We start from the raw sequence: 26,090 nt of genomic DNA on the forward strand, positions 1-26,090 counted from the left end.
ACACAAACATGTATAAAAACAACACTTTCAGTAAGACGAGTAGTTTCAATGAATTTTCTAAAGTGCTTTATTGTTTCACACTAGAATGTCATTCTCATTTAAATCCTTTATAATAAGTTATTAGCGAAGCTCTTACACTGGCTATACATAGGATCAAAGCAATTTATTCCTGGTTTGTGACTAGATCATCAAAACATGGGCTGTTTGACCCAGTTCTTTACTTTTTCCATGTTAGGTCCACCACTTAAGAGATATGTAATTCAGCTACCAAAAGAGTTGTCCTAAAATCTGTCTAAATTCATAAATCACAATGTACATTCTGAGATGCATTATAAAAATAAAAAAATCTTCAAAAACCCTCTTTTAGAGAAACAAACAAATTTGCTTAGAAACTAGTGAATGAAATCATGTTTCTCTACATTGCCCCTATGAGTGTGTGTGTGTGTGTGTGTGTCGCTGTGTGTCGCTGTGTGTGTGTGTGTGTTGCTGTGTGTTTGCGCGTGTGTTTGTGTGTGAGAAAGAGTGAGAGAAAGAAAGACTGTTGTTTTTCTGTCTTTCTGTGTTGTCAGGGTGTATCTCTTGCCCAACGATTGCCATAAGTTGTAGATAAATGAATGGGTTGATGGATTAATGAAATAATTTGGAAAGTTGCATTTTGTATGCATACATGTTATCTTTGTCTGATATTGACATTTTTGGATTATCTAAAACGTTCAGCTATAACATGAAAGCAAAAATAGAAGTCTAAATATGGCACATGGCTAATGACACAAAAACATACAATGAATGAATTTGTTTTCAGGATCTATATATTTGATTAAAAAATTAAAAAAAATTACAAAAAGACCAATATCCATCCATCCATCCATTTTCTGATCACCCTACTACGGGGTTGGGAGTTGCTGGTGCCTCTCCAGCTGCGTTCCAGGTGCCAGAAGACCAAATATCGACTTAGAAAATTATTAGGCTGGTAAACAGATTTCTCTTACTTAAAAAGAAGACCTTGTCAAGCAGAAATTCAAATCTAAAAGAATGTTTAAATATATCATTTAACTGTTTTGAAATATTACAAAAACTATTCTCAACATCTAATTTACCAAATTACTTTTCCTGTCAATGATGGTGACGGTGGAAGAAGTTCATCCCTCGATTGGTGGAATATCGGTTCAATTCCCACCCTATCAGGCTTTGTTATTGTGTCCTTGGGCAAGGCACTTCATCTGGTGCCACTGGTGCATGACAGCCTCTGTCAAACTGCCCCTTGTCTACTCCTTACTGGTTTCCCAAGGGCAGCTGTGGCTACTATCCAGTAATCAATGCCACCACTGGCATGTAAACTGCTGAATGACTGACTGTGGAATGAAATGCTTTTGAGTCCTACAGACTTGATAAAGTGTCATACAAGCACAAGCAATTTACCTTTTGGTTTAATTAATTAATTAATTTGTACAGCAGCATCAATTGAAAAGTGTGATTTTTTTATTCCACATTCATTCAAAACCTCTAGTTGAGACAGAGAACAGAAAAAAACGCACTGACGTAATTGAATTTTGAATAACTTTAAAATAATGCAGGTGTTCATTCAACTATTTCTGGACTGGTTGAGCCCCATTTACTGAGACATGAAGCTCAAATTGTGCTCGGCCCTGTTGCAATATTTTTCAGATCAAGATTTTTTAAAACATAGAATCTGTTGTCAGAAATATCTGTCCCCTGTTCTTTTGCAGGCTTTCCCCAATCAAGCGTCGATTGTCTCACAACAGAAAGCAACTTGTGGGAGCCTAACAAAAGGAAACCCAACCCGGTCATATTTTTCATCCATATTTCACTCCGTTACGCTATTTGTGTAACACCGGAAGTCAGATACCTGCAAACTATTTTAAATTATGTCCGTAGTTTTGTCGTACAGGCAAATAATTTACAAGAAAATGAAACGATGCTATGGTTTCTCACTAGACTATGAAAAATCAAATGAAACTCTACTAAAAAGTTAACAAGCTACAAGCACATTTCTGTTATCAGAGAGTAGTTTACTTCAGATACCTCCTTTAAGACATTGCGCAGGGCAAATTCACCACTTTGGAGCGGATGACGCGTTTCTATTATCGGCTGGTTTTCATGCTGTCAAATACTGATATCCTTGTCTACTCCCTGCTGATTTTTCTGCTTTCAAAATGCGAATAAGACGTTTAGGTCAAAACCGTTGCATGTAAGCATTAAACAATCAAATGCACTGTGGATGGTAGCTCGCGCTCAGAAGCTAGGCGGCTATGTTACGTGGACAGTGTAATTAGTTAGGCAGGTTAGCTTATGGAAGCTAACGCTGCTACTGACTAAACAAGGAAAGGGGCGAAGAAAAGCTTCTTGCAACTTACAGGTTGGTGGAAATGTTAAACCTATGCGTGTTGTAATTAACTGGCTGTAGTGGCAATTCGACCCATGATAACTATTTTGCACATAACGTGAGTTAGACGGCAACAGACGTCGCTAAGTTGCTATATGTGAAGTGTTGCTGAGAATGTTTATGGACAATAAAGTTGTTTCAGGTGCAGAATCCGAACAAACTGAGTGTATCTGTCGATGCACCTTCATGTCAGTCCAGGTGAGTGAATTTGCTCCTCTGACAGGAGCAGGAGCTTTTGATTCAGAAATGAAGTTACGTCAAGCTGCTACCTGTCAGCTGCAGCGGTGTGTGTCCTGCAAGCTGCTGCAGAACCCAGCTTGTGCGAAATGGAATCTAATTTATTGGCTGTGATGACAACAGAAGTCATCGTATGAGCAGGACTTTACGGAACCTTCTTGGCTGTCACTTTGCACATTTAAAGCTAAACGCAGATGCACCTGTCATTGGAAGATTGTGCTATTTTGTCGCCGTCCTTCTTTGATAAATGTGTCGACCTCACCACTGATACAATTTTTGAAAAATCGATGATCTCGTTCAGATAATCTAATCTGGCTCATACAAGGTCAAATATCACAGAATAATTCCTCTTATCTAAACTGTTCAGCCGTGACTTTGCTCTGTCTGTCTTTGGCAGAGCATTTTTATTTGTTTGGTAACAACTTTTGAAGCAAATTTAAATTTTGGATCATTATGTTTCTGGGGTATCCAGAAACATAATGATTGGTTCTGTTTTGTGGATTTAGAAAAACATCCCCTCTACAGAAAGAAATAGTACATGTTTATGCAAAGAGAAGGAGAAAAATCACATGGTTTGTTGAACTAATGTTAGAGGTCACAACCTTTTTCACATTTTTGGCACTATTGGTTTAGTTCTGTTGGACACTCCGGGTATTCAGCTGATGAAGTATTTGATAACAACAATAAACTGTTGTCTCTGTCAACATTGCCCTTCTTAGCAGGTTCAGTTGAGGCCAAAGCATCAGACTGAATCCTTTCTCATTCAGATTTTGGTAGAAAGAGAGAAACACGAGAACAAACCATTTCACAAATAAAAATGATCAAGCTCCTTTTAATTTATTATGAATTGGTTCATTGCTTCTTGTGAAGGGCCCTCTCAGAACACAAAAATGTAGAGAAATATTTTAACTTTACCAGCTAATATCTTTTAAAACGGCTTTAATGAGAGAGTTAATCTCACCTCGTATCCAAGGAGACGCTTAAAGGGGAAGGCCCCGGTTCCTTTAATATTTTCTCTGAAGTTGGTCGTTTTTATTTATGTATTTGAATGTAAACACTATGATATCCAGCAGTTTAAATGTTCTACTTGCAGACTAAAATGTAGAGTTGCTGCTGGAATATGAAGTGAGTAGAAAATGTAAAATAATCTGGGAGATGGCAGAGAGAAAATGAAAATTGGGTTTTCATAATCATACTGAGCATGTATGTAGCAACAGTGGGAAAAAAGCAAGCTGTCCTTTAACAGGAAGAAACCTTTAGCAGAACTTGAGACAGGTTCTGCTAGAGGAACTGAGAGTTTGAGAACTCAGCTCCAACACTGAACATTTACATTTCAGATTCTGCTGGTTTTAGTTTAAATACTAAAGACAGTATCTGCTTTTTCCACATGAGCAAAAATAAATCCTTAATTCAGTAAACGCATAACTGAAAGTCATGCTTTGGACTCATTGCTCTTGCAGGTGTTGCTGGTCATGTGCCCATGGACAAAACGGCCTTTGAGGGGTGGCTGGAGTCGGTCTCTGCCACCTTCCTTTCTCTTAACGACCAGCAGCGTAACCAGTGTCTGGATCAGCTCATTTCTCTGAGCGGCGCCGCCCAGCTCCGTCACCTGTCCAACGGCCTGGAGACGCTGCTGAAACGGGATTTCCTGCGCCTCCTTCCCCTGGAGCTGGCCTTCTACCTGCTGCGGTGGCTGGATCCTCAGACCCTGCTCACCTGCTGCTTGGTCTGCAAACAGTGGAATAAGGTAAAGGTCCTGAGCTCATGATACAACAGGCAGGCTGCAGTCCATCACAGTAAATGGAGCAATAACATTGAACTGTAATATACATTAAATCATCAAATGTCATAATAGTAATCATAATAATGTCATTAAGATTACACTGTCAAAACAGCAATAAATATTTCCCCTACCTGAAATAAAGTGAAACAAGTAGGACCAACAATAAAGATTTCATTAAGCTTCTTAGCCCAGGGCCCCCGAAGCGCCGGGGCCCTGGGCTAAAATCCGGGTTTGTTTATGACGGTCTTATTCACAACCCGTCAAATAAAATATTACCAACATTTCTTCTTCTATAAATCTCTTCTACCCAAAGCTCCTGAAGAGGTAGTTTTAGCTTTACTTGCTTCAAATTCTGCAAAATAAATAAATAATTAAATCAAAATAAAAAAGTGAATAACTGTCGTCTACTAACCAGGTTTTGCTCTCTGATTATTATTCAGTTAATCCTAAAAATAACCTACACATCACATCTACACCATACTGATGTTGAGTCCAGCAGAAAAACTTTTCACATGTTGATGTTAGGATTGTTTTTAGCTGCAGTAAAACTGATATGGCAAAAAAATGTTTTCTTATTAAAAGGAATCAAATTACTTGCATCCTTTCTAATATTGTACAAAAATGGTACAAAGAAAAAAATGGTACAAAGAAAAATCTACAGAATGTGTCAGTTTCCCTCCTGGACTATTCATCAATATAAATCGATTAATCAGAAAATAAAAATTAATCAATGACAAAATTGCTTGAGGAACTTGCATAGCTTTGTGTCAGAACTTGCCATGTTTTAAAGCAAGTTCCTGAAATAGCTTCAGGAACTTGCATCATCACCTATTATCATCAGGTGATGATAATACAAAGTAAATATCTACATAGAACTGTAATGAAATCTGTCATGAATCTTATTAGTTGAATTTTCTGTGAAGCAAGTTAACTCCCAGTAGCAAATATTAAAGCTATTTAGGTGTGTGTGTGTGTGTGTGTGTGTGTGTGTGTGTGTGTGTGTGTGTGTGTGTGTGTGTGTGTGTGTGGTGTGTGTGTGTGTGTGTGTGTGTGTGTGTGTAGGTGATCAGCTCGTGCACAGAGGTATGGCAGAGTGTGTGTCGGGAGCTTGGCTGGCGGATCGATGAATCCATTCAGGATGCAGCCCACTGGAAGGACGTCTACCTAAAAGCGAAACTGCGTATGATGCAGCTGAAGGACCAGGAAGCCTTTGAGACGTCGTCCCTGATTGGCCACAGTGCCCGAGTCTACGCCCTGTACTACAAGGACGGCCTGCTCTGTACAGGTACCTTTCATTGACTCTGACTGTGTTGGTTCCTCAGTGTGACTCTGTGGAGAACGTGACTCTGCCTGCTGTCGTCATGCTTGTCTCCTGTTGCAGGGTCTGATGACCTCTCTGCCAAATTATGGGACGTGAGAACTGGACAGTGTATTTATGGAATTCAGACACACACATGTGCCACGGTGAAATTTGATGAGCAGAAGCTAGTGACCGGGTCCTTTGATAACACTATTGCATGCTGGGAATGGAGCACAGGGGCTAAGATCCAGCAGTTCCGGGGCCACACTGGAGCAGGTCAGTATGAATGCTGACCAAATGTCCATCTGGAGTTTGCAACGCCTTAGACGTTAGTTTAGTTTTATACTTTTGAGGTGGTTGAGGGAGAAAATTGAGGGAGAAAATAACTACTAAAAAATGCAATAGAAACTTGAGAATTTGCACAAAATGTTTGCGTGATTTAGAAACCTCTCCTGCCCTGACATTGACATACATCAATCATGTTCCACAGTTTTCACTACATTGATGTGTAAGAGACTCAGGGTAATGCACAATCATGGTCACTGTCTCTGTGTGTGGGTACAGTCTTTAGTGTGGACTACAACGATGAACTGGATGTGCTGGTCAGCGGTTCTGCAGACTTCTCGGTGAAGGTCTGGTCTCTGTCTGCCGGTGCCTGCCTCAACACGCTCACTGGACACACCGAGTGGGTCACTAAGGTAGGATCAGCATGGTGACGGATTGTGTTTTTTTGTTGGTAACGCCAACTCACTGTTTGCTCTCCCTCTGGTGTGGTCTCCCATCAGGTGATCTTGCAGAAGAGTGAAGTAGAATCCATGGTACACAGTCCTGGAGATTATATCCTGCTAAGCGCTGATAAGTATGAAATCAAGGTAAAGTTCTCACACTACTAGAAATCATCTTTTCGTTAGAGGTTTTCTCGTCCTCGTGAGAAGCACTCCACAGGATGAAACTGAATGTTTTGCTCGCTCTGCAGGTTTGGCCTTTAGGAAGAGAAATCAACTGCAAGTGTTTGAAGACGCTGTCGGTGTCGGAGGACCGCAGCATCAGCCTTCAGCCTCGCCTGCAGTTTGATGGACGTTACATCATCTGCAGCTCTGACCTGGGAGTTTATCAGTGGGATTTTGCCAGTTTTGAAATTCTGAGGTAAAATGTTCAGAACATCATGTTAGTTCAAGACTATCTTTATTCATCCAACTAAATCGATTGAAATCAAATTCTCACTTTTAGCAGAGGCATGAATGTTTTAATGTTTAGAAAACATTAAAACATTTTACAACAGAATATCATACAGCAAGAAACAGGAATATCATAAAACAGAAAAATATGTTTAACAGTATTCATACTGATTAAATGTACTGCAATACTCATGGATATTCAGTAGTTTTTAAAAGCAGGTACATCAGTCTGGTACTATGGTTTTTACTAAGTTTATAATGGTTGATATTAAAGTTAGTGTACTGAGTGTTGGTGGGTTTTTTTGGAAGCTCCAATCTTTGGTGTTGGAGTGAACAGCCCTGGTGACTTGGGAGCAGTTATTGTATGAGGTGTTTTGTGGACTGCGATTTTCCAGAAAAGTTTTGGACTCATGATGTCGGAATGAAGCACAACATTTTCTGAACTGTGACGCTGTGAGAGCTCTGATGGAGCACATTCACCCACATTGTCTGAGAAAACAAAAATCATCTTTTGTCACATGTGAAAAAAAAGTGCATTCATTGCCGTTTTTCTGAATATTTATGTTTCAATTCAGCTGAAAACCCGCCTCAATCTCGCGGAAAAACTTAACTGAAAACTGAGTTTTTTTCCAATTTGGCAAATTTATTTTCAACTTCTGTTGTCAATGGACACTCAGCCAATGTCACTCTAATCCTTACAACTCTGTTCTCCTTTTCTCAGAGTGATAAAGATGGAGGATCCAGCCAACCTGTCCCTGCTAAGCTTCGGCAAGGTGTTTGCTCTCCTTTTTGATAACCACTTCCTGTATGTCATGGACCTGAGGACAGAGTCTATCTCAGGCCGCTGGCCTCTTCCAGCATACAGGAAATCCAAACGAGGATCCAGCTTCCTTGCAGGCGTCACCTCCTGGCTGAACGGCCTGGATGGGGGCAATGACTCTGGACTGGTATTTGCCACCAGCATGCCCGACCATAGCATTCACTTAGTTCTATGGAAGGAGAATGGTTAGCAAAACGTAGAAGACACACTGTGGACATTTGGCCTCTGAGCTACCATCACGTTCTCTAAAATATATAACTGCCAAGAAAGATCATTTACGGACCAAAGCATGTTGTCTTCACCCTTTTCTTCCTCATCATTCAAGTCCTCCTCTAGAACCTTTTGCACCAACACAAACTAATGGAGGCGAAGCTCAGCTAAGAACTGAAGTGAATTGGTTACTTTTGTGCTAAAAATGGATCAGCGCCTCTTTCAAAAAAAGAAAAAACCTCCATGACGCTAAAATGACGATGTCCAAGAAAGAAAGAAAAGAAAACATTTTAGTAACCAAAATAACATCGATATCGTTTGTAATGTATGTAAATGTGTAAAAGTGCAGGATTATTGCAGTTTTGCTTTTGCTGGCATCGCACCAGTGAGAACGTCTGTAGCTGACTAGAGTTGCCATGTCAGTCACTGAGGTGACATCTTGGAACAGGAGCAGGGTGGCCTTAAGCTGACTGTGTTTTCAATGGCGACACATGAGGACATGAAGAGTTCTGAAGCTCACACAGTGCGGTGTACCATGTCAAACACTCTGTTCGTTTTAAGGACATCTGGTTTAAATGTCAGCTTTGATAAATGTGACGTGCCTTTCAGTTCTTCACAACAGCTCCAGCAGACTGCAGTTGAGATACCACTTTAGGATCGTTTCATATTCAGACGCCTGTACATTAATCGCTATTCTGTATATTTCTTGCTCATTGTAGTGCTTTTCTGAACTGATTGTGTTCAGCATATTTTTGTGAAATTCCACAGAGTTACACAGTAAAGAAAGTAAGTTTGAATGAATTTGGTTGTGTCAAATATTTTCTTGAGTTGGTTGTTATTTCTATCTAAAACACCACATTTATCGTTTACAATAACCAGACTGTAAGTTGATTTTACGTTGTATCCTTGTCCCTGCAGCCCTTAATTCAGGTTATCAAAACAACAATGTGAGTTGTATGTATGATAAGACTTAAGCCAGGTGGTGTGTTTGAAATCTTTCTAGGTTTAATATATTTACATGGACTTGCATAGTATTTGTCAGGTTTTCTGCCACACAATGAGTCACCTTAATCTATCTGCTTCATTCTTTCTAATAAAACATCATAGTAAAAGTCTTCTCTGTATGTTGTTTTGCTATTACTTCATACATGTTCATTTCATCTTGATGAAAGAGAAGATTTCAAGATGTCAAATTGCAAAGACAGCTTTTATTTTTTTCATGTTTAATATATATGTAGCATTTTTATACCAACTGAAGTTAACATTACTTCATTGAGCTATAAAATGGCACTCTATACCTGGAAAAAACATAACACTGCTCTTTATTATCTGAAGACTTTATATTGCTTTCCAATTCTTGGGGATCTAAACCATTTGGCTCATTAACTCTTGTAAAATATAACAAACTAATGAATACAGAACAAGCCATAACTAAGTAGTCTACTGCACTGTTAGATACAGATTCTGACCAGTAGTTATTCTTACATTAATGTTTTACTGATTGTTGCGTTATTGATGTCGAAGTCTTGAGCTGTAAACTTGTTTGTTTAAATGTAGGCGTTTGCTAATCGCTGCTGGCTAGTCTGAAGGAGCTGAGTGGGGCTGGGCTACTCTGTGACGCTGAAGCTTGGCTGGAGGAGGATCTTTGTAGAAAAGGCAGCACTCACTAAAACCCAGCCTTTAGACACACCGAATGGTTGCCATGGGAGATTTTATGATTTCTCAAACATGCCAGAAATAATCGAGGCAACACTTCAGGAAGGTTTTTGCTGAAGGAATAACATTGTAGCATCATTTTATGCCCTTTAACTTAACTACAGGTGAGATTGTGACTCTGTGGAGAGTCATTTCCTGCACAGGAACATGCTAGCTACTACAAGGTCTCTGGTACGGAAGTCCATTTCTGCCATGAAAGAAAAAAAAAATGAAAGCCCAAAGGAAGTCATAATTCCAATTTATTATAATAATAAGGGTTGTAGTTATGACTTTCAAGGTCACACTTATCTCACAACTAGGACTCAGAAAGTGAACGTTATAGCTTTCATTCTTATAATTATGACTTCCTGGGTTTTATTTTTTCTTTCCTGGTAGCAATATAGTATGGAAACACTACAGAACCTCACTTTGACAGATCCAAACAATTCCTCTGATACACCGCAACTAAGTGTCGCACTAACAATGCAAAACATACACTGAAATCTTAACAAATGATAAACAGCAACTTATGCAGCAACATATGAAGAAAAGGTCCATTTATTACTTACAATAAAAGCAACAGAGTTTTCATAAAACTCAAATTTTAGTCAGACTTCACTGTCAGCTTCCATAAATCCTGTACATTAATCATGTGTTGCTCATCATCCAGGTAAGCTGAGCTGCTCATTGTAAATACAACTGATTAAAACGCTGATAAAACAGGCTGCAGCTGAGTAGGTTGGTCTGCGGTGGTCTTTTCCATCACCAGACCACAGCGGTCTCCTCAGGTCAGTCTCGACCCTCTGCCTTCCTCTCAGAAGTCATCGTCATCACAGATGTCCAGGTACACGTCGAAGGCTTCCCGATTGCAGTTTCCATCCGGTGTGAAGACGTACTTGTGGAAGGTCCCATCCACACAGATGGCTGCAGAACAGAGAGGTGGCTTTACAGACGGCATGAGAAGGCAAGGATAGAAAACTATGGTGATGCTCAAAATTATTGGAGAAATATGAACTTAGAGAAGGAAGTTAACAGACTTGTAATACATGTTTTTTTTCTGTCAGGATGTAGAAGTGAAGCTGAAGTACAGGAGGATGATGTTAAAGCTAAGATGACTGGCTTTTGAATGATCAATACTAATTGAGTCCATTACTAATCATTACTTGCAGCACTGATTGGTATAAATAAGATCCTACCAACAAAGATGTTATTGTATATCTTATTACAATACTGCTCCATTTTTTTCAATAACATTTACTGAGCTTCATTCTGATTCTCTGCATCATGACACACACAGGAAACGGCACGTTTATGGGCGTCACGACACGCAGCCAAGGCGCAGCAGCAGGTTTCCTCACCGATGACCGAGTTCACGTTCTTGGACGTGTTTTTTCCAAAAGCACATATGCAGGCGCACTCAGCGGGCACGGTGAAGCTGGCCAGCGACCACTGGCTGTCCACGTACTGACCGATCACAGGGCCCACCTTCCCGACACGGGCCAGGCTGCAGGGAGAGAGAGACGCGTTCAGCAGGCAGCAGCAGTGAGAGGACGTGAGCAAGCGGAGGTCTTACGCAGAGCGACGGTTGAGTTTGGTGTCCTTCAGAGCGAAGATGTGGACGGTGCCTTTGTCGCTGGACGCACACAGGAAGGACGAGTCGTGGCTGAAGTTGATGCTGAAAGAGAGAAAACGAGGAACGCTTCAATGGATGGAAGCCGGCGGCGTCTATGTGCTTGGAAGGTGGAAAAACTGCTAGAGATAACTGAGTAATTTTGAGATTAATCTCAAAATTTAGGAAAAAACTTTTGAAGCTCAATAATTTCCATGGCTTTTTTTCAGAAAATGTGTGAAATTCTCAAAATTTTATAATTATTTTGCAGAAATTAATTTTTTTTTCTGTCTGCAATGGCCCTAATACGAGTTGACGAACTGTCAATCAGAAACCTCTTCAGATTCACTGCAAAACTGACAATAACTCTCAAGGTTAATAATAAGAGTTTTACCGATTTCTTTCCCTCTGGGACAAATCCAGCAGTTTTGAGTTGAATAAGACGTTGCAATTAATTTGATTTATGTCCTGGCAGAAATGACCCTGAACACACCATCGTGCTGTGGGGATACTTTTCTTCAACAAGGACAGGAAAATGGTCAATGCAGTTAAAACCAGATATTTACATACATCCAATGAAACACAAACATTTTATTTTATCTCACTGTCTGAAGATAAATCAGACGAAATTTTTCTTGTTTTTTTCTTTTACCAGAATTATTTCTCTTTGCTCAAAGCCAGAAAATTTAGCCAGAACATTTTTTTCCCCTTTCTTCAGATACATTTGGTCAGTATGAGGGATAAATGTCTTTAGTGTATAACTTGGGTCAAATGTTTTGAGCCAAGTTTTGGGTTTCTTTCCAGTAGGACACTGACTGTAAAAATACTAAATGAAGGTCTGGACCAAAGATCCAAACTGCATCCACCTTCCACTCTGATCTGATGTGATCTGCAGTAAGTACCAGTAGAGCGTGGCCGGGTCGGTGCCTCTACGCAGCTCCACCAGTTTGTCTCTGGTTGTGGTGTCGAACAGTCGGATCAGGGTTCCTTTGCGGGACGCTGACGCCGCCACGCTGCCTGGCTGGTTCAGCGCCACGCAGGCGATCTCGCTCTGGTGGGCGTTGATAGTAAACGGCGCCGACGACGTGCCGGGCTTGGTGTTGGACAAGTCCTGAAAGAGACAAGACGTGCCAGCTTGTTGGCCAGAACAACAGTCAGACGCACCCGTCCTCCCTCGGGTCTGGAACTTACAACCAGCTGCAAGCTGCCGCATTTGTGACCTGGGAATACCAACAGCTGTTTCTCCAGACTGGGACACAGGTCACAGATACCTGCAGGACGGAGAGAAATGCTGTTAAGAAGTAAGACAATAAGAGGAGAAACATAGAAGCTACAGAATAAGAAAGAGTTTCACCCTTAGGGTTGTCTCTGGTGTCGAATTCAAAAAGCTTGACGGGATTGTCAGGGAAACTGTAAACGAAGATCTTGTTCTTCAACACGATGATGATCCTACGAGAACAGGCGATCTCATGATCAGTGGATCTGTGCGGCTGGACGGGGACGGGTAAGAGTGGTCAGAGGAAACTCACTTGTCGTGTCTCATGCGAACGGCCAGAACCGGTTTGGTGAACGTGAACTCCAGCACCAGCTTGTCCTTGGGGTCCCGGGACTCTCGAGCATCATCCCAGATCAGAACTTAAACCAGAGGAGAGCAAATCCAAGTGATGCTCAAGAGTTCAATGAATGAGAAACACATGTTCTATTCTCACTGTAGGAGTGACCCACTTACAACAGACATGCTTGTAATACCAGACAAAACTGTTGTAGTTTTATTTTTATCTTTTTTTTAGTTCTGATATGGCTGACGTAGCCACATCAAAATGCACAGCGGCACAGTTGGTAGCACTGCTGCCTTGCAGCAAGAAGGCCCTGGGTTCAATTCCCAGCCCTGGTCTTTCTGCATGTTCTCCCTGTGTGGGTACGCCCACAATCCAAAAACATGTCTGTCTTCCAGGTGATCCCACTAGGGACAAAGGCGTCTGATGATGGGTGGACGACTGAAATAGTTTGTGCTGTAATTATTGTATTGTTTGCTGTGGAAACCAAAAAGAACAATCTCTGCTTTACGAAGCTAAATATCTACAGCAGGTACAGTATAAATAAAGAGAGGTCAGGCTGATTATAAAAAATAAAAGAACATTCTGGAGAAGCCGACGCACCGGAGATTTCAGAGAATTTGGGACTGACTCCTCCTCCCACCAAGGCCAGCAGGTTGGAGCGATGCAGCATGGAGCACAGCGCCACACTGCCCACCTGCTCATGGTCTGCAACGACACAAACACTCAAACAGGACAAACTAACTAGTGTATGTGCACCGATACACTGATTTGGGACAGTTGTCATGACGACAGAGGTCTTCATTTTCTCTCTGCCTCATCAAGAGCCTGAGCTGGAAACCAGAGGTGGGCGGAGCCACGGAAAACATCAATAACATTGACAGTGTGTTGTAGATAAAATGTATACTTTAGTTACAGATTCACCAACAAACTTTCATATTTCTATGTTGTAGTTCCTCAACTCTAATGCAGAAAAAAAAGTGTTTGTTTCTCAAATTCTATATTTTTGTACTATATTCAGGAAACGATGGAGACAAATTTGTTTTGTTTTTCTATTGATTTTGTTTATGTTGTTAATATGTAGGCCTGTCATAAATTTTGCTGGAAAATAAATTGATAAACCATAAAAATGGCTGAATGTCAGAACTTCGATATATCAAACTAAGTAGTAAAAAGTATCAGCATCAGATGATACCAGACTATGCCGCATCGCCCACCTCAACTGCAAAGCATTTATTTCCAGTCACTAACAGGCAACAGGTTTGTTGACTGGCTGATAAAAACTCTCATTAAAGTGGCGGAGTGATGGCAGGCGGCTCATCAGAAACCTCCACCAGGACTCACCCAGGTGGCCCTTCTCCATCAGCGGCTCCACGTTGTAGATTTTCACCCCCGTCTCCATCGCACAGCAGAAACAGCCTGCAGACGACAAACAGGTCAAACTTCATCTGTTTGTTAGTTCTGAAAGCTTCCTGTCAGCTGCTTACACAATGGATCCATTAAATGTTGAAGTTGATACTGTTTCTAAACACTCAACATCATTCTAAAGCAAACAGACTTCTACGGAAGGTAAAGAGGGTCAAAAATAGGCAACTTTTCACATAACATTGACACTGACTTGATGTGATGAAGTTGTTTGACATTAGCCTGTGCATGGTCATTGTGTGAATTGTCCATTAATGTTGCATATAACAGTTGTAACATATAATCATAAAAAAATTATATACATATATACGGTTAAGTTAAAGTTAGCACTTTAGGTTTGAGAATATTTGTGATTATATCCACAATACATTAAAAAAAACGTAGAAAAACAGAAATTCAATGTTTAGGTACATGAATTAGTAGATCTGTCACAGTAAGACATTTTGCTGAACAATAAATTATGTTTAGGAAGACATCTTGTTTTCTTCAGCAAAATATTGTATTTACCTGAGAGCATTACCCAAAGATTTGGCTGTTATTATTGCAAACACTTTTCATCTTTGCGATTACAAAGGAGAACTACAGCGACCTGGGTAGATTAAGCAAAAATAAGGTGGTTTTTACCATTTTCACATAAATCTAATTAAGCCCTCGAAGCTTTTTTTTAGTAAAGTAAGCGGGACCAGGGTGAAGCTTACTTTGGTCCTGGTTGAACTGGAGGCTGTTGACTCCTCTCTGCTGAGCCATGGCTGCTGTCACCCTCCGGAACTCCGCCTTTATTCACAACCGCTGGACAAACTGGACCAGGAGACACAGACCGCCACAGAGTCCAGCTCACCGGCGACAGGTAGAGAGAGAGACAGCCACTGTAACTGGAGCTATAGCTGCGTCATTAGCATTAGCTTCAACCATGTAAACAAACAAGCCGCTGGTCTTCCTCTGCTTTGTTCCATTGCTGCCGGTTTCTTGGAGCATCGCTGCCACCATGCGGTCAGGAGGACAAAGCGGCGTTCTAAAAATCTGACCTGCTAAAGAATTTTTTTTAATGACACTGAAGCAAAAATCGTTCCCTTTCTAAAATAAATGGCAACTCAATTGCCATTTAAAATGTATTAAATCAGTGACAGGACTTGAGCACTTATGGGCAGCAAGCACTCTAACAAATGAAAGACATTTGTAAACAAAACACTGAGTTTTCTCAAGTACTCCTCTCTGATGTTCTGGCCCATTCTACCACCTCCTTTCAGAACCTGTGCGGTTCTGAAAGTGTATTTTATGCTGGAATTATATCATAATAAAAACTGGAAATGTCCAGTCTGGATGGAAAGACATCTGTGGTAAACCACATGACTTACTCAGCAGAAAGTGAAAAATGTTTTATTTTCGTTCTAGCCAAGACTGACCAAACCATCAGCTGAAACTGAAATCACAGACAACGTGACCTTACCTTCCAATGTCTCTGGGTCATGGGCCACATTTTCTGCTACCTTCATGTCAAACATAGGCACTGAGGAACAAAAAAAGTCACCCAATCAACCATCCATAAATAAAGAATAACTGAGGAAAACATTGATCACAACACCCAACTCCCCCAGAGAACTGGAGATTACAATTTCTCAAAAGCAGTGAGGAACAAAGTGGTTCTTTCTGCAGACATTTACAACAATACAGGATTAAAGGGTGGGTGACCTCTTTCCATTTTTCACATAGGCAGCAAAACTTAGAGCCACTAAGAGCTGAAGCATCATGTCCTGTGTTCCAGTCAAGCTCCCAATGAAGTGGAGTCAGCAGGGAGCTGCAGCTGTTCAAACCCAGCAGCACTGGGACCCCCAGGCCTCCACCTATTATTATAGATTCAAGTAGGTACGCTCGATTTTGTTTTGCCGGCACAAGACTTGGCTACGATTGTCAATTAGTGGAGTCTCACACTACTGCAGATAGTAATAATAATAATCATCCTTTATATGGCAATAGTTAACACCTGTGTGTGTGCATTACTGAATTTGTAAAATTTCATAAGCATCTTTGTGTGTAAGTTTGCATAGTTGTATCTGTGAATGTTGGTGAAAAACTTCAGGTTCTGATAATAATACTGAACTTTCTATGTATAAAAAGGTCGTCTGGCGACGTCCATGGATTTTATTGGCTCGTTGCATCTTTTCTTGCTCTCCACTGTGTGGACTCTGTCTTCCAGCTGACAGTGAATGCCCTCTGGTGGCGAAACAGCGCTACTACACGAACAACGTACTCAGATTTTAGATCCAAGTTAAAGTCTAAATCATTTGTTGGTCATACTGTCTTGTAAAACAAAAATACACTAAAAATAAACATATTGAGGGTTGTACACATTTTGCCAAAAGCAGTAAAAATGACCACAGTGAGTTGAAGATGAAAAAATAATGTTTTTTTAAAAAAATTTTTATTTAAGATATGCAGCATAACCATGAATATAACAAAATGAACAGAAAATGACTTCATGAGAAGGAAATCAAAGTTCTGGAGGTTGTTGGAGTCCAGAATATAAAAAGTGTGGGATCTTTATTAGAGTGCTGGAGACGTCCAAAGAGTCTTGAACCTTTGGCGGGGAGGGTGGGAGAACTTGATCAAATCTGACAAAACCTGAATGCAATTTAGACAAAAAGGGCTTGAACAACGTTTTAGTTTAAGAGTGTTCACACTTACACAACCAGGTTGTTGCACCTTTTCACTTTTCATGTCGTTCTCTGCAGCAGATGAACTGTACTGGACATGTGGCCCGTTAAAGGTGGCCAGAGTTTGGAAGGGATTTAGCTTGGTTTCATTTTTACACATCCTAAAAACATAGGATTTTAAAAGGTTTTTGTGTCACCTTTTAACATCCAGTTCCATGTCTGATTTAGATTCAAGGTACTGGTTTCTGATACACAACATCCTCTTTGTTCTTTTTTTTTTTTCTTTTCTGGTACGTTTGGAAGCATTTCTTACGTCTTTACTTCTTTTTCCATTCACGGAGGAGAAAAGTTGCATAACTGTCGTAAGAAGTTACTAGGGTCTATTTTTATTCTACTTGTCAAAAATAATGACAATATTACCACAAGGCTCCCCCTCAAAGTTTTACACATGGAATTAAAGTTTGGGGGTCGCAGGCGGGATATTGGGCAACCCAACAAGAACAGAACAATCTTCTGTCCAAAGTCCTCTCAGCTGCTGTTAAATTGGAACCAGGAGACGTTAAACTCAGTCCTCTATGTTATTATAAGGCGCACACACACACTGTGGATGAAACTCGTGGAGAAATTGCGTAATCAGTGAGCTGGCAGCCAGCAGCAGCTGCCTGGTTAGTTTCACTGTCTGCCAGAGAGAACGTCAAGCTGCAGCCAGCTGTGTGAAGATACACAAAAGAAAATAAAAGCTTTTGTCGTCTTTCCACCTCCTACTGGAGAAAATGTCCTCGGAGGAAGACTTTCTTTGCTGCTGCGTGGATTAGTCCTCCACCAACCCAGTCCCAGTGAAGTCCAACTTACCAAGACCAGTCGCTCTCTTGCTGCGCTCTGAATCTGACACTCTGTTTATCGATTATTTAAATAATCCTCAACTAACTTGTTAACTGGAATATACAGATTCCAAAAAGTTATTTTAGTGAGAAACAAAAAAAAAAAAAAACACATTCAGAGGAGTTATTAAGCAAAAACGGCAACAAAAGAAGAAAATAATTTAATATTTGAGATAGAAACATCTGTGACTGTAAATGTATTTTAGCCAAAACTCCACAAGTGGTTTAGGTTTAGCTTCACCTGGTTCAGTCACAAAAGAATCGCATTTTAGGCAGCTGCTGTTAAATCAAATATTTTCTTATTTAGAAAAGGATTTGAATTTATTTTTAATGTTTTTCTTTTAATGGATTGCATACAAGACGCTTCACTGGTTAAAGAAAAAAACTGTAAAAAATGGCAATTTTTTTAATCCGAGTAATCATCAGAATAATTGATAGATTAATGTGTTACTAATATGATTGTACATTGCAGCCCTAGATTCATTCCGTCAGTAATAGAAGTGCTGCACAGTTGATGTGTGAATTAAAACGTATGTCCATAATTAATACATTCTGCAAACACACATGAACACCAACGGTTCACAGCTCAGGTTGGACAGTCTGGCTTTCCTGAGTTCCGTCATTTGGTGAAACATCAGCCAGGATTTAGACGTTCAGTGATGATTCACCTCCAGCAGACTGCGTCAGCCAACGCCGCAGGAAACATTCCACACAAAACTTCACTGACTGAGTCACGTTTTGACCCATTGGTCCGGTTCCTAAGAGTCCACAGACTGAAGGCTCTGACGTCCTCTCGGGTCAGAAGGTTATCACTTTGGCCTGCTTGGGTTTGGCTTTCTTCACTGGAACGTGAACGTCCTCCAGGTCTGCGCTCATGTTGTTGGACAACCAGCCCAGAGTCACTGAGTTAGCTGGAAGGACCAACACATAAATGTGACGGATTAAACACATGAAACCCCCAAAAGACTCTTACATGATTCTAACTCAACGTAAAGGTTTAGGTGAGGTTTTCTCCTGCCTCTCGTTGTCATTAAACATAAGAAACTAGACATGGGAAACAGCCAGTTTCCTATTGTCACAATGAAATCGGCATCAATCCAGGGACAAAAGGTTGTGATGCCACAATATGTAATAATGTCATAAAACCAGAATTAAAATGTCACAATACGTCTTTAAAACCCCAATACATAGAAATAAACATGAAATGTGATCAAATCCTTGAGCGCAGTTTGAATCGTTTTGTCTTGAACGACATGTTAATAACAAAGGTTCTGAAAAGGTTCAGCACTTATTTCAACTAAGAAGCGAACAGGATCTACAACATGATCACTCTTAGAAAAATAATAATTAGGATGAACACAAACACTTTGTGATTGTTCATTACATATGTGTCACAGTATGACATTATCATTTCTATTAAAAAAAAAGATTTTTGTAATAATTGGTAGAAAATGTCCCTGGAGACGACATTTGTTGTGAATTGCCACTTTATAAATAACATTTTAATAATACCTTTGAATACATTTAGCTATACTTTCTGCCACATTTGTAGTGATGTTATTACATAATGTGGCATCACGGCAGCTGATTCTCTAGAACTGACTCTGTGCAAAATCACAGATTGTAAAACATGAGACGAGTCAAAACTGGCGCCGATCCTTGAGGTCGTGACCCGATGATTTATGGACTAAATTCAATGTTTCACAAACTGCAGAGTTTCTCCATTTGATTTAATGGAAGCTCACATTGTTAGATGATTGTGCAAATGACTTTGGGTCAGTACTTCTAAAGAAAAGCAAAAAAATAAAAATACAAAATAATTGATCATCAACATGTCATAACAGCCCAGAATCCAGGAAGGCATTTGGTCAGTTTGTCCTGAGAACACTGTTGTCAGAGGAAAGCAACATTGCGCCATTTCCATTTACCATGTAATAGAGCACCTTGACATTTCAAACATTAATTTTCTTTAGCATGGACATTTTGAAAAAACTTGTTTATATGAAAAAAGGTTTAGGAGGTTCTTTGCTTATTTGGCAACACTGAAGCAGAAACATTGTTTCACATGATCAACAACCTGATGTTGGCATTGGGCCAAATCATGAAGAAAATAACAAGAAGTGGGAGGCAGGTGATGGCGGACATGTTGTTTTTTAACTACTTATTGTGTTGTTACTGTTTTTTAACAAACTTATCCATATTTGATTTGAATTATGTGTCTCATTTCATGGAAACAATTTTGTTTTCAACAATCAGAAGTTTGAAACTCACTTGCTGTCTGGTGCTCTGGACAATCCTTCTGAAAATGCTCCACAGAACCACAAACACGACAGCAGCCGCCTGCAAACACAATGATCCTGTCGGTCACGTCTCGATATGTAGAACAGCCAGCAGGAACCAGAGAGGGTATTTCCATGTGTTTGTGTGTACCTTGAGCATAGAGCCCTTTGGGATTGTCAGGGCAGGAGCGCGACAGGTGACCAGTCTGACTGCAGATGAAGCATTTCGCATACGGATATTCACCTGAAGGAGAGAGGAACAATTACAACAGCTGAACATGCAGACGTGTCGTCAGGCTTGGTGAAGGTGTGGGGGATGGGGGTGGGGGGGGGGGGGAGACCTCACCCAGTGCTGGGTCCACTTTGGCTCGGCACTTCTGGATCTCGTGCTCCGTGGAGCCGCAGCGGAAGCAGATGCCGCGTCCCATTTCCTCGTCTCTGTCGGCTTCTGGACAGTCGGCCAAACCGTGACCTGGCTTCCTGCAGTTAAAGCACACCTGGAGAGAGAGAGAGAGAGAGAGAGAGACAGGAGGAGAGAGAGAGAGGAGAAGGGAGGGAGTGTTTTGATAGACAGTTTTGTTTCACCCGTCATCTTATTTCTTTTTGTTATTTTGTTAATTTATTTTTGGTATTTCAAATGTCCTCTAGTTCTCTTGTTAAATGTTCATCAGAATTTAAAGTTTAAGAATATGGTATTGCATTATTATGCCATTACCATTATGATACTTGAAAATGCTCTCAAAACAATAATATTATTGTTTATTGCGATAACTTCAGGGACAATGTATTGCCCAGCTACATTTGTCATTGTGACAGGCCTAGAGGTCGATCAGAGCACTGCTTCAAGAATGAACTTAATACAAACGCATGTCACGCTTGATTTGAGTAGTTCATCATTCCGCTTCACAATGATGAACTACTAAAATCCAAGCAACAAGAAGCGAGTACGCCAACATTTACACGTCTCCTGGCTCAGTTTCAGCAGAGCTCACCATCTTACTCTTCTTGTCCTTCTGCCTCTTCACCCTCCTGTCTTCCCTCCTCCTGTCTTTCTTCAGGGCCACCTCCACCGTCTCCTTGAGCTCCGCCTCCGCCTCCCTGCCGCTGTCCTGACCGCTCTGCTTCAGGTACTCCAGGAACCCGTTCACGTCCTCGCTGGTGTACTCTTTCTTCTTGCGGTTGGGCTTCCTCTCAGCAGAAGCGTAGGTCTTTCTCAGAGGGTCCGTCTGATCTGACCATGATGGCCCAGCAGGCACACCTCCATCTTTTTGTCTTCCGGCTGATCTGAGCTGATTCCAGGGAGTCGCCTCGGCCGGTTTGTGTTTGTGGACATTGTTGGCTCTCGCCCACCTCGTCATGACTTCAAAGGAAGGCCTAGAAACAGCAGGAAAACCTTTTAACCTCATGAAAAACTGATCAACGACTTTACATTGTCAGCTTCCTAAAATAATGGCAAAAGTCAATTTTGCCAACACTGACTTTTTCCTTTCCCCCTGAATCATCCTTTGGCTAAAATAAGAGGTTGTGATTTACCTAGGCTATTATTTTAGAAAGCTAACAATATGTAGGCCTGTCACAATAAGCCAATTAATTGCATGACACATGAGAATAATTTCAATTTGCAATATTTATGGTTTTTCTACCAAAAACTGGATAACAGGCCTTCAGTCTGGTGCTTTGATTTCAACCACCCACTTTTTTATGAAGGAGAAATTTGTTTGCAGATACTTGATAATTTATTATAATTCTTATTTTTGTCGTTGTATTTATTTATTTTTAATATTTAAAATGTCTTCCTGTTCCAGTGCTAAATGTTCATTAGAATTTAAAATGTATTGATCTCTGAGAATGTGTTCTTGCTTTACTATGCCATCAGCATTATAACACTTAAAAATGACATCAAAACAACAATACAATGTTTTCACATGTTTGTACATATCTATTTATATAGATCTAGATATATATATATTTATATATATATAAATAGATCTATATCTGTATATATATATATAAATTGTTCTTTTTCCAGGACTAACTGGATGGAAAACAGGCAAATGATGAATAAACACAGTATGAATGCAGCATGTGTAGGCCTACATCCAAACTTGATCTTGGGATGTAGTTTGTTTTTCTTTCAATTAAATGCTGAGTTCCATTCAAACACCGAAACGGACTGAAAAAGTGGAAGAGTCGCTGTCTGAAGAGGATTCGATAAGCTTCACAGAACAGCTTTGGCCATTAGCTTTAGTGAAAGCAACGTGGGCAGAAAATAAACCCAACAAGTTCTGTGTGTTTTCAGCACATGCCAGCTGCGCCACCGGAAAAAGCCTCTGATATAAAATCTCCAGGAAAATAAGAAGATGTGGTCGAAATTAGGCTGTAAAGACACTGAGAATCACAGGAGAACCAAACGTTGTTACCTTCAGACGATATGAGCCCGTGTAGCTTATAGCGAGAGCCCCGTCTTCTTCTTCTTCTTCCTCCTTTTCCAGGTGTGGTTAGGCCGATACCGCCACCACCTGGTAGCAGAAGTTGGGACTCGGTTTACCAAAATGAACCCAGATTCTTATGAATATAAACATAGAACCGACTTTCTAAAAATAACGACTTACATCAGTTTATTTAGAATATCAAACAGATGCACACACAGGTACACGTTTAGAATATCAAACAGATGCACACACAGGTACAAGTTTGCTGGTCTGATAATAATAATAATAATAATAATAATAATAATAATAATAATAATAATAATAATAATAATAATAATAATAATAATAATAATAATAATAATAATAATAATAATAATAATAAATATTCACTTGTTTTAACCTCATTAAATCTCTCTCCCCTCTTGAGCTAAATATCCCAGGACCACATTTTGCAAGATTTTGTTCGTGAATATTGCTGGGACTTCAAGTTTTACTTATTTGATCTATGTTGTCATGGCAGTCACATGTTGATTGGAAAGGTGGGTTGTAACTAGCTATGCAAAAAATATGCTTTTACAAAATAGTTTCACAGTATCCTACTTATTAGTGGTACTTAATGTCACTATAAATTACTGCTGTTCTTGTGCAAAATGTCTGCTTACTCTACTCACTGCGAGTCACTTAACTATTGATGAGCAGTGAGACTTTTTTTTATTAAGGTGACCATATTTTGATTTCCATAAAGCAGCCCAGAAACAATTCAGTTATATTCTCTTTACTTTATGTTTTGTATATTGTCTTTGCTACTACATCTTTATGACTAATGTGGACATATTTACTTTTCCCCTCTCTTTTATTCTTGAATCATAACCCAGACTACAGATCCAAAAATTTAACATTTGTTTATCAACAATGACGATTCCTTTAAATTTTATTTAAGTTTCAGAAATAAATAATGAAAAAGATTTAATTAGGGATTTTACATCGTAAAAGTGCAAACACTAATCTCCTTTGTTTAACTGTTGTGTTTCAATAGCGACAATCTGATGCTGTAAGCTTAATCAATTATGTTTGATCTTGGTTTGTTCATGAATTGATCTCAGCAAATAATCAGTTTTCTGTGATTAATTTTAGACTACGTACGGTGGGTCCAATTAAACTTTGCCCGTTCTCCCAGATTCCACCAAATCTGTAGCTAGTGGAGGTGATGTTCTGGTGATGTGAAAATCCCCTAAATCATATTTAAGCTAGAGCCACCGCACTGTGCATCTCTCTGCTGAATTCCACTGTGCGCTGGGACCTGCCTGACTTGAGCAAAGGAGAGATAGAGAAGGCTTTTAATATTACAGAGTTTCAGGCATTGTGGTGCTACAAAACAAGAGTGTGCTGCGTGACGTCAGGGAGAGTGCCCTCTAACATACTGGCCTTCTGATACACTGCCCCACTAATACACTGGCCTACTAACACATAATAAACACTGGCCCACTTACCCATTGACCCAATGGGAATATCCCTAGTCCTTTATGCTACTATGCCCCAGGCTCTTCCTATCTATAAGGTTTTCTTTTTATAGAAGGTAAACTCACTGTTTTGAGTCAAAATCAGTGCTACTTTAATGCTGCTCTTGCTGAACATAACAGTGTTTTAGAGAGTTTGCATTGAAATACGTTGCTGCTTTCTTTGACTTGGATGCGGACCACCCCATGTTTTATAATCCCGTCAAGCAGGATCATTTCAGGACTGTTGGCTCTCCTGCAAACAGCTCACTGAGATCCACGGAGCAGGAAATGCCCCAAATCTCATCCATTTTCCAAGGCTGCAGTCTTTGTAATCTATGGCTTCTCTGGTGCAATTGCTACTGGACGTATGCCCAGCCTAACAAACTTCACTGATTCCATTTATGGAAAGTGTTTAAACTGCCTTCCTTGTGAAAGGACAGTTGCTGGTGAAAGACGAGGTTAAAGGTCAGTTGTAACCACCGTTCTTGCTGGCTTTGTAGCAAAATTACTAAAGGGTCTCTCCAGTTAGGTGCGTCGATCTCTTCTCCATAAATCCAAGACAAACGTCTCAGCCTGCGAAAAATATAATGGGCAACTCAGTTAATCAGAGCTTGTTGTGTTTTTATTTGTTCAGGTGAAACTGTAACCTATTTGTAAAAAAAAACAAACAAACAGGAAAGCTGACCTTCATTGTACAATGGAGGACCTTCACATAGGACTGACAGAGGATGCTTTATTTTTATAACAGTAATGTAATTCAGATTCCAAAACAGAGCCCCAGCTAGTCCACAGAAAGTCAGTGTATTTTTTGTAAATCGTCCTCCAGCGACAGCTACCAGGAAATGCTCATTACCTAAAGACTGAGCTGGAAGTCATTACTGCAGTATCTAGCCTGAAGAGCTCGACTCATGCTCACAGTCATGCACAAATGTGAGCCTTAAGCAATTAGATGCAGGGCGGAAGGAAGGATCCCTGAGTGGAACAGAGTGAGAGATGAAAGTGAGGTACAGCAAATGACGCAGGAGAAGAGGTCAGAAAGCAAAGGCGCCGTGTGGATCTGTGTAGAGACTGCTGGAGAAAATAAATCTCTGTCGTCTGTTCAGCTCTTTGGTTTTCTTGCCATTAAGTGACGCAGATTTTTTTTGTTTGTTTTGTTTGTTTCTTACAATCGTATAATGAGAATTTAAAAATAAGACCTCAGATGCCAATTTTGGATTTGGATTGTTACAATTTAATCAATAAACACATTTTAGAACAACCATGTCTTAGAAAAGTCTTGTTCATTATGAGAATATCTAAAAGTTATTGTACAAGCTAAAATATTAAAGATACCTAAAGATAAATTGTCCTGCTTTGCTTTTATTTTGGTAAAAATGTAACATTTTTTAAAATGTTCTTTTTCACAGTAGATGATCTGCCTTCATCTCACCCTAACACTGTCCTCCATATCCATGAACTATCTGTGGCCTTCCTCTTTCCCTTCTCCTTGGCAGCTCCCATCACCTTCCTAAAATAATGATCTAAGTCATTTTATGCCAAAAGAGGTTTAGCAATAAAAAAAGAATCATCACATTTTTTTCCCCCCAAAAGATGATATGGGCAAAGAAATATATATATAAAAAATCCCTTTTGGCAAAAAAAGATATAGTCCATTGTTTTAAGGAAGGTGACGATATTCAACATCCTTTTTCAGTCTTACAATGTGCTTCACTTTTACAACCATCCTGTCACAAATCACTCTGTCCGCTCCATGTGTCTCTCTCATTCACACACACTTCTTAAAGCTGCAGTATGTAACTTTTAGAAAATATGTTCTTTACATATTTGTTAAAACTATCACCATGTTGTGACGATATAATGTTAGATGGTTACTATTGCATCTGTTCAAAAACAACCAATCAGAGCCGGGAGTGGGGCTTAGTGCTGCTAATCAATGCTGCTCAATGTGCTAATGGCAGAGAAACAATTCACCATTCCACAACAACCGTTCATCTGCTGTCATTGGCAACATGCTCACTGGCATAAGTTCCCCAAAAATAAATATTCAAGTAAAGAAAAGGTAGTCAAAAAACGTACTTAAGTACAGTAATCATGTAAATACTCCATTACTGTCCATCACTTAGCTGAAAGG

The 26,090-nt window shown here is 40.0% G+C and overlaps 3 protein-coding genes across 4 annotated transcripts; 1 reads left to right on the plus strand and 2 right to left on the minus strand.

Annotated features, from left to right (window-relative positions):
• Positions 1-2,098: 2,098 nt before the first annotated feature.
• Positions 2,099-9,049, plus strand: fbxw2 (F-box and WD repeat domain containing 2). 2 transcript variants are annotated; one of them, XM_055060650.1, is made up of 8 exons: positions 2,099-2,377; positions 4,102-4,388; positions 5,487-5,709; positions 5,806-6,000; positions 6,289-6,422; positions 6,510-6,596; positions 6,701-6,870; positions 7,624-9,049. In XM_055060650.1, exons 2-8 carry the CDS (start codon positions 4,122-4,124, stop codon positions 7,910-7,912), a joined length of 1,365 nt encoding a protein of 454 aa, XP_054916625.1. In that variant the 5' UTR covers positions 2,099-2,377; positions 4,102-4,121; the 3' UTR covers positions 7,913-9,049. The 2 variants fall into 2 exon arrangements, with proteins under 2 accessions (XP_054916625.1, XP_054916626.1); XM_055060651.1 differs by lacking the exon at positions 2,099-2,377 and adding an exon at positions 3,150-3,766.
• A 71-nt stretch (positions 9,050-9,120) lies between these two features.
• On the minus strand, positions 9,121-15,158 carry wdr45 (WD repeat domain 45). The gene is made up of 10 exons (XM_055060652.1): positions 14,916-15,158; positions 14,137-14,211; positions 13,396-13,500; positions 12,766-12,871; positions 12,591-12,685; positions 12,428-12,507; positions 12,139-12,347; positions 11,201-11,302; positions 10,986-11,131; positions 9,121-10,551 (listed from the first exon to the last, which is right to left on the minus strand). The coding sequence occupies exons 1-10, from the start codon at positions 14,962-14,964 to the stop codon at positions 10,442-10,444; spliced, it is 1,077 nt and encodes a 358-aa protein (XP_054916627.1). The 5' UTR covers positions 14,965-15,158; the 3' UTR covers positions 9,121-10,441.
• Positions 15,159-17,894: 2,736 nt separating this feature from the next.
• Positions 17,895-22,525, minus strand: zcchc9 (zinc finger, CCHC domain containing 9). Its single transcript, XM_055060653.1, has 6 exons — positions 22,449-22,525; positions 21,021-21,402; positions 20,375-20,525; positions 20,180-20,272; positions 20,021-20,089; positions 17,895-18,660 (listed from the first exon to the last, which is right to left on the minus strand). The coding sequence occupies exons 2-6, from the start codon at positions 21,384-21,386 to the stop codon at positions 18,548-18,550; spliced, it is 792 nt and encodes a 263-aa protein (XP_054916628.1). The 5' UTR covers positions 21,387-21,402; positions 22,449-22,525; the 3' UTR covers positions 17,895-18,547.
• Positions 22,526-26,090: the final 3,565 nt, after the last annotated feature.

This window comes from Poeciliopsis prolifica, unplaced genomic scaffold (assembly GCF_027474105.1).
Source record: "Poeciliopsis prolifica strain line A6 unplaced genomic scaffold, Auburn_PproV2 SCAFFOLD061, whole genome shotgun sequence".
In the NCBI taxonomy this organism is placed as follows: Eukaryota; Metazoa; Chordata; class Actinopteri; order Cyprinodontiformes; family Poeciliidae; genus Poeciliopsis; species Poeciliopsis prolifica.